This window comes from Actinia tenebrosa, unplaced genomic scaffold (assembly GCF_029948245.1).
Source record: "Actinia tenebrosa isolate PJP-AT-01 unplaced genomic scaffold, QUT_ActTen_1.0 PGA_scaffold2__45_contigs__length_23673736, whole genome shotgun sequence".
Taxonomy (NCBI): Eukaryota; Metazoa; Cnidaria; class Anthozoa; order Actiniaria; family Actiniidae; genus Actinia; species Actinia tenebrosa.
Window position 1 is genome coordinate 874,970 of NW_028292579.1, and position 11,875 is coordinate 886,844.

The following is an 11,875-nucleotide window of genomic DNA, read 5'->3' on the forward strand; positions in this document are numbered from 1 at the left end:
TCCGCGTCACTAAGGCCCCGAAGTTCTGCTTTCAGGTTTCTTATTTGATCCTTACTGCGGTAGTCGGTGTTAATTTCTTTGGAGTGGTCTACCATTTCTTTTAACCATTTATGGGGCATCTCTCCGGTTATTGGAGGAGGCTGGCAAGGATCTCCGGCGAATATCACCTGGCATTTCCCTTTTAGGAAGTCTACAAATTCCTGCAGGATTTCTAAAGGAACGGTGCAAATCTCATCCCAAAGTATCACCGGGGGTATGTCGTGGATGGCTTCTGGTACCCACTTTTGACCATTCCAGCGGAAGAAGCTGTGGTAGGTCTGCGCGTCGTAACCCATCTCCGTTAATTCTCTTTCCAGACGGTGCGTTGGCGTTAACACCTTTATCTTTGGAAAGAGTTCCAAGACCCTGGTAGTTTTACCACTGCCTCCCGTTCCGTAAAGGTAAGAGAAGCGTTGGTAAGAGATTGGGTCCGCAACTAACGGTAATGGCTCTTCTGTGGGGGTAATGGCGCCTTTTGTGTGTCCACCATGATATTCCACACGTTCTCTCCAGGCTTTTATCTCTTCGTCTTTAACGCGCCATTGACCACTTTCCGCTAACTCGTCTTCGGTGTAGAACTCCTGCATCTTTTCTAACACTTCGGGCTTTACGTACAGGGAATCCGTGGCTACACGTGGTATGTCCTCTTTGTCGAACCGTAGCAGCATCGCAAGAAGGTTAATGTGCGCATAGGCTAACATGCTGGCACGCAGATGGTAATACTGCGGTCTGTGGTCTTGGTAGTAACACAAAGCGTTCCATTTGTGTAGTTTATCATCTACAATGTAGTCCCATTTCTCTACGGATACCATTGTTCCTTCATCATGTGCGCGCTTTATAAGGAAGCTTAGTTCGCCTTCGTCCGTTATTAGGCGCCGCTGCATATGTTTTTCGCCTTCTTTTGCGCCCTGCGTGAATTTACCTATGACCACCCGCGCTGTGGGGTTGTGCTCTGGGAGCCACTTCGTGTAGGCGCTATGGCAAAGTATGGCTTCATGCGCTGTGTATTTCAGGAGTTTACGCTCTTCAAAGAACTTTAACAATGGCACTGGTATCCATTCTTTCTCTTGTAGATGCTTCCCGTACCACGCGTAAATTATGGGATGTAAGTCTTTTGCTAACTCCCAGGTGGTCAGTCTGACGAATCCTGTTGCTGGGGCGTCGTAGTGGCCGTCTAACGCAACGCGAAAGAATTGGGAGTCTGGATGTCCGTAACGGTCATAATACTCCTTACAATCCCCAAGGCCTTTGAAACTGGCGGGGTAACAGTGTTTCATATCTAAGGAGACGTATTGGTCTTCGTTGTACTCCATATTCCAAAGACCACCGTGACCGTGTTCTACACAGGCTTTGGAGATATCTTTGAACTCCTTTGGGGTAGGTTTCCAGCCATTTCTCTTTTTGGCAGCTAAGAAGTCCAAGCTGCGGGAGCTGAGCACTTCGTCTGAAAAGTCTTCCCCTAAAGTCTCACATGCACTTTTAATGCGTTGATGTTCCACTTCTGGTCGGTATAAAGTACCATCTTGAGTCATGAACTGACACCCCTCCGCGTCCATTAACCAAATAGAATTCTCATAAACTAATCCTGTTAATGGCGACTCCTTATAGACCTTTGTCTCCATCTTCCTTGGGAACCTTAACTCCCTCCATGCGTGTGCGTTGTGTTGGTAAATTACGATAGGAGCACCTCTGCCTCCATACTTCTTCGTTCCTGGGTAAATAAAACCGTCGGTTATGCCTTTCACATGTATGCGCCTTTCTAACGCGGTTTCTAACTTTTTGATGTTTTCGATGGTTCCTCCAGTCTTACGAGTAGAATGCTCCCATTTCCTGATGGCTTCTCTTCTCTTTGGCGTAAGCTTACCACCCCGAGAGGAATCCTCGAAGAACTCCCTAACCAGCTTCCCAACGCAGTTACCAGGATGGCGCATTGGTCTTAACTTTTTAACATCCGGCTTCTTGATTTCATATGCGCCATAGATGACCACGGTAACCGGGTAAGCGACCTCATAGAACAACATGTCTATTCCCTCCAATGCTCCCGGTCGCGCGTGCTTGTTTAAAACGAACAGGTTCTGCTTACCAGACGCTCTGATAGGATTACGACCCTTTTCTATTATCCACTCACCGTCTAAGTACTTTACGAATGTCAACTCCAAACGGTAGTCACCGGCCGGCATTCTGTTGATTATCTTTTCAGCCATTTTGTGATTCATAGTTTTGTCTGTCTTTCCCTCCATAAATGTAGCGAAGACAAAGTCAGCGTCTGAGTTATCCATCACCTGATTTCCGAGCCTGCGCACAGTTTTGTTTTGAATGTCGTTGATGGTGGCCATGTATATCTAAGGAATATTTTAACCTCCGTTTGCGATACCAAAATAACTTTAGGTCTTGGTAAAATACCCGTAAATCTGCTGTACCCATCTTCGTAATTCCGCGGGTTAAACCCCTAAATCTTTGGCATCGATCGCGAGTCCCCCTTACTGCTGCTGAAGGAAACCATGATCATGATGCTGAACCACCCTGGATTGTCCCGCCTTCGGCCGTTGTTTCGTTAGCCCCCACAATCAGAGATACGCCCATGGTACCTGAATTAGTCGAGGCATTGAGCCAACAGAAAAATATCTAACATCTGTTTCATCGTCTTTTTCTTCTCTCTTGAAGGAATGTGAAGCATTCCTTTTTTTAGCCTCCCAGTAAGTATATATTCCAAGACTTTCAATTAGATTTACAATTACTATATTTCCTTTCCTTAGGACTCTCATTGTCCCAAACAAGTACAGTAAACTGTTGCCATTGGCATTCTTTACTCTGTTGGTAGAATGTAATGAACATTTGATTCTAAAGGTATACCAAAATGCTATACTAAACCACCAGTTGAGTGACCATAGTAGTTGTTTCCTAGTCATGCGCTATCATATTACTTGTTATACAGCTTGTTATACAGCTTGTTATACAGCTTGTTATACAGCTTGTTATCCATTGTTTTGTAGCTTAGATAGTAGACACGCTCTGATTGGTCAAAAAATGTGCTTTATTAGAGAACAGAGCACAGTTGAATTTCAAAGAATTGTAAGAAAACAGCATTGAAATAGCTTTTCTGTGCTCTGTTCAGTAATATAGCACTCATAGGAAGCGCCGAAGACACTCGAGAAGTGTGAGAACCACTAATTGACGGCTTGTGCTTCTCTTCACCACTTCTTTCGTGATTGTGTCACCTCATGCGTGCTTTATTACTGAACAAAAAACCTTTTCCATTCGTTAAATAATGCTTGATCATAATACTTGTTTTGTAGTGATGCGCTTTCATAGCTTCTCTCATAGCACTTTTTCTTGGTGATGCGCTATATTTTACTAGTCTTATTGGTTTTTGCCTATGGCCATCCATTACTTTGTCCAGTGTGTAGTGTTACTATTGGATATTTACAATTGATATCTGTAGGTAACATCAGTTAGAGAGTTTACAAGTGTGACTTTAAGAAACTACCAAGAATTATCCAAGTTGCGGGAATCCTGTGTTGGTAATCAGACTTTCAGTTCCTGCGAAAAAGTGAGAACATTAAGCATTCACAGGGTGAGGGTAAAATTGGGTTCGCGATGGCATTGTAGTGTACTGTGGGACTGTTTTGGGAGACAAAAAAGATGACTTGGATCTGTCCCCTTAATAGTCCCACAATGTTCTGCAATGCCAATGCGACCCAGTTACCGCCACCCGGTTAGCTCAGTTGGTAGAGCATCGGTCTGTTGTGCGGAAGGTTGTGGTTCAAGTCTCGGCCGGACCAACACTCGGGGTCTTAAAATAACTGAGCAAAAGGTGTTGCCTCTGCAAATGGTTAGACCTTCAAGTCTTCTCGGACAAGCTCTTAAAACTGTAGGCCCTGTCTGTTCACTATATAACCCTGTAAAAGGCGGATGTAAAAGATCCACTGAAGATCCACTGGCAATGACCTTGCAATGATAGATACCTGTTTTTTTTTACACCTTGGACAATTATTCACATGTCTGTCATTGCAAGGTCACTTCTATTCTCCCTTCAATACACAGGCACGGCTACCTTTCAAGATGGTACAGGAAACTGTGAAGGGGACTATTATGTGATTTTTAAAAAATTTGGAATTTGAATTTGAAATTTGCGCACCATAAATTAATAAATTCAATTAGTTAATTGATTAATTAATTACGTTTTTGACAAAATTGCAATTTTGAAGATTGTTTAGCATTTGATATCTGATCATTGTCATGGTAACTATGATGAATGGGCTTTCACTTTCATGGTGTTTTTTCCTTCATAAGTTATTAATTAGTTTGATAAGTTACAAGTTTGTAATCATTTTTCCATCTTTTTAGCCCTTCAAACTAGATTTTTCCAGAAAGGTGAAGGACTTCATGGACAAGTATGTTGGTCATGTGTAGTCTTTCCGATCAGTGACACCAAGACTTGAGTTGCACTGCGCACACCAGGTGTGTTAGATGCACAGGATATATTGTTTGTATATATGGTGCACAGTGTATTTGATATGTTAGATGCGCAGGGTACAGTGAGTATTAAATACCCTGTGCACTCTACGTGTATTAGATACACTGCGCACACCAGGTGCGTTAGATGCACCGGGTATATTGTTAGTATATGATGCATTGCGCATACCAGATATGTTGGATGCGCCGGGTACAGTGAGTATAGAATACCCTGCGTATATTAGATACACTGTGCACACCAGATGCGTTAGATGCACCGGGTATATTGTTAGTATCTGATCACTGCGCATACCAGATATGTTAGATGCGCAGGGTACAGTGAGTATAGAATACCCTGTGCACTCTAGGTATATTAAATACACTGCCCATACCATGTGTGTTAGATGCACAGGATATATATTGTTGGTATATGATGCACAGTGTATTTGATATGTTAGATGTGCAGGGTATAGTGAGTATTTGATACCCCGTGCACTCTACGTGTACTAGATACAATGCACATACCAGGTGTGTTAGATGCACAGGGTATATTGTTTGTATATGGTGCACAGTGTATTTGATATGTTAGATGCGCAGGGTACAGTGAGTATTAAATACCCTGTGCACTCTTCATGTATTAGATACAATGCACATACCATGTGTGTTAGATGCACAGGTTACATTGTTAGTATATGATGCACAGTGTATTTGATATAGGCAAAATGTGCGTTCAACAGTCATTATTAAATACCTATGCATTTAAAAATTCACAGTATGTTCATTTTTTTTTGATAGATAAAAAGCGCACAGTGTACGACTTGAATATATAATGTGGATCGTTCTCACAGGGCGTTTGCGGTATGACAATTTGGTATGCTTTTACTTGCAGGAGATTGCGCACATAAAAAGCAGTTCGAGATTGACGACATTCCGTAAGCCAAAGACAGCGCGCGATAGCACCCCTCGGCCACGACACGGTCACGGTACGACTTGTATGTACTTGATGTGATCTAGATACATCGTGTGCACTGTCCATAGTTATATATTGCCAATGCGTGTGTTAGATTTATCTTGTACTGTACGTCGTACTTGTACTTTATTATTGGATGAAAGGAGTAGTTTGGCTAGTTACATTGTACGGTTAGTGTGTGTCGCGCGCTTGACCATGCAATACATGGATAAGCGCAAAAACATTTTCTTAAAAACCATACTATAATAAAAAATAAAATACCGTAATTACTCGTTTAAACGCCTTTAGCGTTTATTTAAAACTGGTCCTCGTTGACCCGGCGTTTATTTGGCGAGTAAATACGTTAATACGCATGTGATAATAACAATGATATCGTATTTAGTAGAGTCTTCGTACTATCACTTTAAATAAAGTTGTATTTTTATTGAGTAATTTCTTCGTCTGTGGGCGTGTATTCTATGTTGGAGGAGGCTAGTGTAAGGCCTGGATATTTTTGGGGGAGGGGGAGAGGGGGAAATGTAGCATAATATGATTTTGCAATTATGTGATGGTGTTCGTATTTAATTTTATTTTTTAAAAATTTTGAGCCACACCACCTACCCCTTCCCCCCTCCCAGCCAATCATTTTCTACCGGCCTGTATGTTGGGTTTACTTGGTCCGTGAAACAAAGTTGTATACTTAGTGACTGACAGTCAAATTAAAACAAAAGAAAACAATGTAATTAGTGTATACTCTGTATGTTGGCTATTTTTTCACGGGCCAAGTTGAATTACTCTATTGTATTGAGTGATAATATTTACAGAAGTTTTAAACAAATGGATTTTTTCAGCAGCAAATAACAATGCTTAAAAGGCGTTTTTTTGTCTTGGGATCTCAATGGGTTCGTTAAATTTCTTTAGCACGCAATAGGCGTTTTCCAAGGTACATTTTCATTGTTCAATAGTCCAATAAGAAAAAGAGCTAGTAGTAAGAAAATTAAGATTTGTTGAGCACTGAACTGTATCTTGAGAAAGATTTGTGTTGTCGTCCATGTTGATGATATGATCGAGCAAAGAAACGACGATAGAGCGTGGAATAAGTCAAGAATGTGGCTGGATTGAACTTGAAGATGCCCGGTACGTTATGTTTACAAATAACTTCAGGTTTGTCACTTTCTAATCAGGTTTATTAGGTGTATTTCGGTATTTCTTTAACATACATAACACAATAAGGAACTGGCCATCACTTATCCCCAGGGAAGGGAGAGTTCGGAGTATTTTTGTTGCGAAACAAAAAACGGGGTACCTGTGGTCACACTTAATTGATTTTGGGGTCCCTGTGGTAAAATAACAATTTTTTTAAAAATTCAATTTCAACGTTTTTGAAAGAAAATTATATCCTAATCAAGCTTTATAGACTTATGTATCTTTTTTGGAAAAAATCGGCAACTCGCTCATCTTTTTAATTAAAACACGTGAACCATTAAACAAAGACAAACCACAGGCAACCCAGACTGGATATTTTTCACTCTTTCATTATTTCAGATTTCTTAAAGGTTTTGGAAACTCTTGTCAACGCGATTATTTAGCGCATGATAAGAGGTGATATTCATGTAAGTTGTATTGAAAAAGAAAAGCAGCAACATCCAAAAATATGCAAAAGTGTAAAAACAGTAGACCGCTGACTGGGTGACTGCAGACCAGAAACTTTCTTCACTAATAACACCGTCGCTTTCATAAAATCGGAAAAGATAGACTCAGAATTGTAAAGCCCTTATCCTAAGCTTTCTAATAGCGTATATTTTGCTTAGGAAAAGGCATTTTTTAATTTGACGAAAATTTGGGACCTTCGAAAAAACGCGATTTTAGGGGTTGCAACTTCACAAGCCTTGTTTTCTATAAAATAAAACAAAAAGTCCAAATATTTTTGGGCCAAGATTTAAAGCTAAGAAAGGAATTTTTAATACATCTTGCGCTTTTTGAGAGAAGTCATTAGTTTTTCTTCTATAAAGCGTTTTTTGGCGACGATTGGATTTTGGGATCCCTGTGGTAAAATAATACAGGTTCATAAAGCCACAAATCTGACTTTTCTTTTGCTATGAACTAAGTTTTATGAAAATTTTGCTTAATATGAAATTCCGTCCTTGTTTTACGAGGTTAGCACTTAATAGCCAGTGGTTAACAATCCTTTGGCCCTTGTTCCATAATCGAATTAGAATTTAGGAGTTGATTTTAGGAGGCAAAATAAATTGAATTCCAATGAAACAATGTACATTTATTTATGATGTTTGAAAAAAGATTCCAATGTTTCTCTGGTATTTCTATTATTAAAAAAACGCATTTCGTTAACTGCTTCCTTAAAACAACACAAACCACAGGCAACCCAGACTTGATATTTTTCGATCTTTTATTTCAAAATTTCATTAATCGTTTTCAAACTTTTGTCAACGCAGTTATTTAGCAAATTATAAGAGGTGTTATTCATGCAAGTTTTATTGAAAATGAAAATCAAAAACAGAAAAATATGCAAAAATGTAAAAACAGTAGACCGCTGGCCAGGTTACTGCAGACCAGAAACTTTCTTCACTTATAACACCGTTGTTTTTATATAATTGCAAAATATAGTTTCAAAAACGTAAAGCCCCCATCCTCAGCTTTCCAATAGTGTATATTTTGCTCAGGAAAAGCAAGTTTTTAATTTTACGAAAATTTGGGACCTTCGAAAAAACGCGATTTTAGGGGTCGCAACTTCACGAGCCTCGTTTTCTATGAAATAATTTTAAAAATCCAAATTTTTTTAGGTCAACATTTAAAGCTAAGAAAGAAGTGTCTAATGCATCTAATGCTTCTTGAGAGAAGTCTTTGGTTTTTCTTCTATTAAGCGTTTTTTGGCGATGATTGGATTTTGGGATCCCTGTGGTAAAGTAATATTGGTTCATAAGGCCAGAAATCTGACTTATACCGGTCTTGGAAAAAATGCTCCACGAAAAAATGCAAAAACAAGTTAAACAGCTTCATATAGGATTGAATATTATGGATTCATCGTTTTAAAAATAATCTCAATTTTTTAACTATAATTTTTAAGCGTTTTTGGATAGATATCTTGTCAGCTTTAAGGGTTTGCGGCAAGGGATTTCAATAGTTTTTCATATACCCCTCTTCCAAAACCCTATCATACAGGAATTCTATTCCAAGAAAAACATGCAAAAACTAGTTTAAACAGTTTATAGGACTGAGTTATATTGATTCATCAATTTTGAAATTATTTCAATTTTTTTACTATATTTTTTAGTCAGATATCTTGTCAGCTTTAAGGGTTTGCGGCAAGGGATTTTCTAAATAGTTTTTCATATACCGGAATTCCAAAAACCTGTTATACGGGAATTCTATTCCATGAAAACATGCTAAAACTAGTTAAACAGTTTCATATAGGATTGAGTTATATTGATTCATCAATTTTGAAATGATTTCAATTTTTTAACTATAATTTTTAAACGTTTTTGGATAGATATCTTGTCAGCTTCGTGGATTTGCGGCAAGGGATTTTCTAAATAGTTTTTCATATACCGGAATTCCAAAAACCTGTTATACGGGAATTCTATTCCATGAAAACATGCTAAAACTAGTTAAACAGTTTCATATAGGATTGAGTTATATTGATTCATCAATTTTGAAATGATTTCAATTTTTTAACTATATTTTTTAAACGTTTTTGGATAGATATCTTGTCAGCTTCGTGGATTTGCGGCAAGGGATTTTCTAAATAGTTTTTCATATACCGGAATTCCAAAATCCTGTTATACAGGGAATTCTATTCCATGAAAACATGCAAAAACTAGTAAAACAGTTTTATATAGGATTGAGTTATATTGATTCATCAATTTTGAAATGATTTCAATTTTTTAACTATAATTTTTAAACGTTTTTGGATAGATATCTTGTCAGCTTCGTGGATTTGCGGCAAGGGATTTTCTAAATAGTTTTTCATATACCGGAATTCCAAAAACCTGGTATACAGGAATTCTATTCCATGAAAAAATGCAAAAACTAGCTGAACAGTTTTATATAGGATTGAGTTATATTGATTCATCAATTTTGAAATGATTTCAATTTTTTACTATATTTTTTAGTCAGATATCTTGTCAGCTTCGTGGATTTGCGGCAAGTGATTAGATTTTCTAAATAGTTTTTCATATACCGGAATTCCAAAAATCTGTTATACAGGAAATTTCGTCCACGAAAACATGCAAAAACTAGTTCAATAGTTTCATATAGGATTGAATGAATACGGGACAAATTTAGGAGTTCATTTTTGTGTGTTGAAGGGAAAACCAGAGAAAAACCGTTGAAGCAGAAGAGAGAACCAACGTGCAAATCTACTCAAATATGACACCGAGCAATAATATCAATGATTTGAATGAGTAAAAAAATTGCATTTTTGTACTTATTGATGTAACGGTTGCATTTCGTTTGTCTTGGTATAAGATGCCAATCTTTTTTTTTAAAGAAAATTAAATTCTAATTAAGCCTTATAGATAAAATAATTATTTATCTTAAAAGAACAAATCGTTTCTTAAGCAAAGAAATCTATAAAGCATTATTCATATCAACGAAAATTCAGATTTCAGGTCTTATGAACCTGTATTTTTTTACCACAGGGATCCCAAAATCCAATCATCGCCAAAAAATGCCTTATAGGAGAAAAAATATAGACTTCTTTCAAAAACCGCTAGATGCATTAGAAACGTCTTTCTTAGCTTTAAATCTTGGCCCAAAAAAATTTGGACTTTTTGTTTTATTTCATAGAAAAAAAGGCTTGTGAAGTAGCGACCCCTAAAATCGCGTTTTTTCGAAGGTCCCAAATTTTCGTCAATTTAAAAATTGGCCTTTTCTAATCAAAATATACACTAATAGAAAGCTTAGGATGAGGGCTTTACGTTTCTGAAACTATCTTTTCCGATTTTATGAAAGCGACGGTGTTATTAGTGAAGAAAGTTTCTAGTCTGCAGTCACCTAGTCAGCGGTCTACTGTTTTTACACTTTTGCATATTTTTGGATGTTGCTGCTTTTCTTTTTCAATAAAACTTACATGAATAACACCTCTTACAATGTGCTAAATAACTGCAAAGACAAAATGTTTGAAAAGCTTAGATAAGTTTGAAAATGAACGTTTGAAAACGTTCTAGTCTGGGTTGCCTGTGGTTTGATCTTGCACCAAACAACCACAGGCACCCCAAACCTGCTATATTTTGCTTTTTCATTTTCAAACTTCTCAAGGCGTTTTCAAACTTTTGCCAACGCAGATATTTAGCGCACTATAAGAGATGTTATTCATGCAAGTTTTATTGAAAAAGAAGATGAAAAACATTGAAAAATATGCAAAAATGCAAAAACAATAAACCGCTGACTTAGGTGACTGCGGACCAGAAACTTTCTTCACTCATAACTGCTTTGCCTTTATATAATTGGAAAATATAGTTTCAGAATCGTAAAGCCCTCGTCCTCAGCTTTCTATTAGTGTATATTTTACTTAGAAAAAGCGAGTTTTTAATTTGACGAAAATTTGGGACCTTCGAAAAAACGCGATTTTAGGGTTCTCAACTTCACAAGGCTTGTTTTCTATGAAATAATGCGAAAAGTCCAAATTTGTTTTGGCCAAGATTTAAAGCTAAGAAAGAAGTGTCTAATGCATCTAGTGTTTTTTGAGGGAAGTCTTTAGTTTTTTTTCTATAATGCGTTTTTTTGGCGATGATTGGATTTTGGGATCCCTGTGGCAAAGTAATATAGGTTCATAAGGCCAGAAATCGGACTTTTCTTTCTAATAAATTACGTTTTATAAAAATATTGCTTATGATGATATGTGAATAAGTCAAAAAATTGCGTTTTTTATCAATTTGTTAACAAAAACGCGATTTTTAAAATATTGAGAATATTTCATAATAAACCACAGGGATCCCATAAAACTATGGAACTGAAAATTACTGAAAATGAAAAGTTTCTTTTTGCAAGTAAGATCATATTTCCTGAAAAAACTCTTATAAGCCTCTGCATGAATCAGGGAAAATACTTCAAATTTTTGATTTATTTCTTGAGTAAATCGCACTTTGAATTTGTCATTTCACCACAGGGATCCCGCGTATTCGCTAGGGTCTCATGGCTGGTAAAATTGAAAGTTCTTGGTTTGCTTATTTTCCGTAACTATTAAATCCTTTTGACAATTATTTCACTCTATACTTAAAAATTGTGCCTTTTGCATAGGATTTCAGCATTAAAATATATCTTTATTTTACTTTCGGCTCTGAGGCTTTTAGGAAACCGCACGGATAGAGTAAGAAAATGTTGTATGAAAAAATATAAGGCCATTTTTCTTAGGAGTATTGATTTTATTTTTATTGGCATTTAAAAAAGCTTCGTAAGACCTTTTAAAACAAA

The 11,875-nt window shown here is 37.2% G+C and overlaps 1 protein-coding gene across 4 annotated transcripts in view; it reads left to right on the forward strand.

Moving 5' to 3' along the window:
* LOC116303993 (Fanconi anemia group A protein homolog) overlaps positions 1 to 5,896 on the forward strand; it is a 55,932-nt gene extending 50,036 nt beyond the window's left edge. For 3 of the 4 annotated variants that reach the window (XM_089033898.1, XM_089033896.1, XM_089033899.1), the window contains 4 exons: positions 2,796 to 2,886; positions 3,482 to 3,589; positions 4,387 to 4,500; positions 5,290 to 5,896. In XM_089033898.1, the coding sequence (XP_088890024.1) occupies positions 2,796 to 2,886; positions 3,482 to 3,589; positions 4,387 to 4,452 (265 nt within the window). In that variant the 3' untranslated portion in view covers positions 4,453 to 4,500; positions 5,290 to 5,896. The remainder of the gene's footprint in view (positions 1 to 2,795; positions 2,887 to 3,481; positions 3,590 to 4,386; positions 4,501 to 5,289) is intronic. The other variant, XM_089033897.1, reaches the window with a different exon arrangement.
* Positions 5,897 to 11,875: the final 5,979 nt, after the last annotated feature.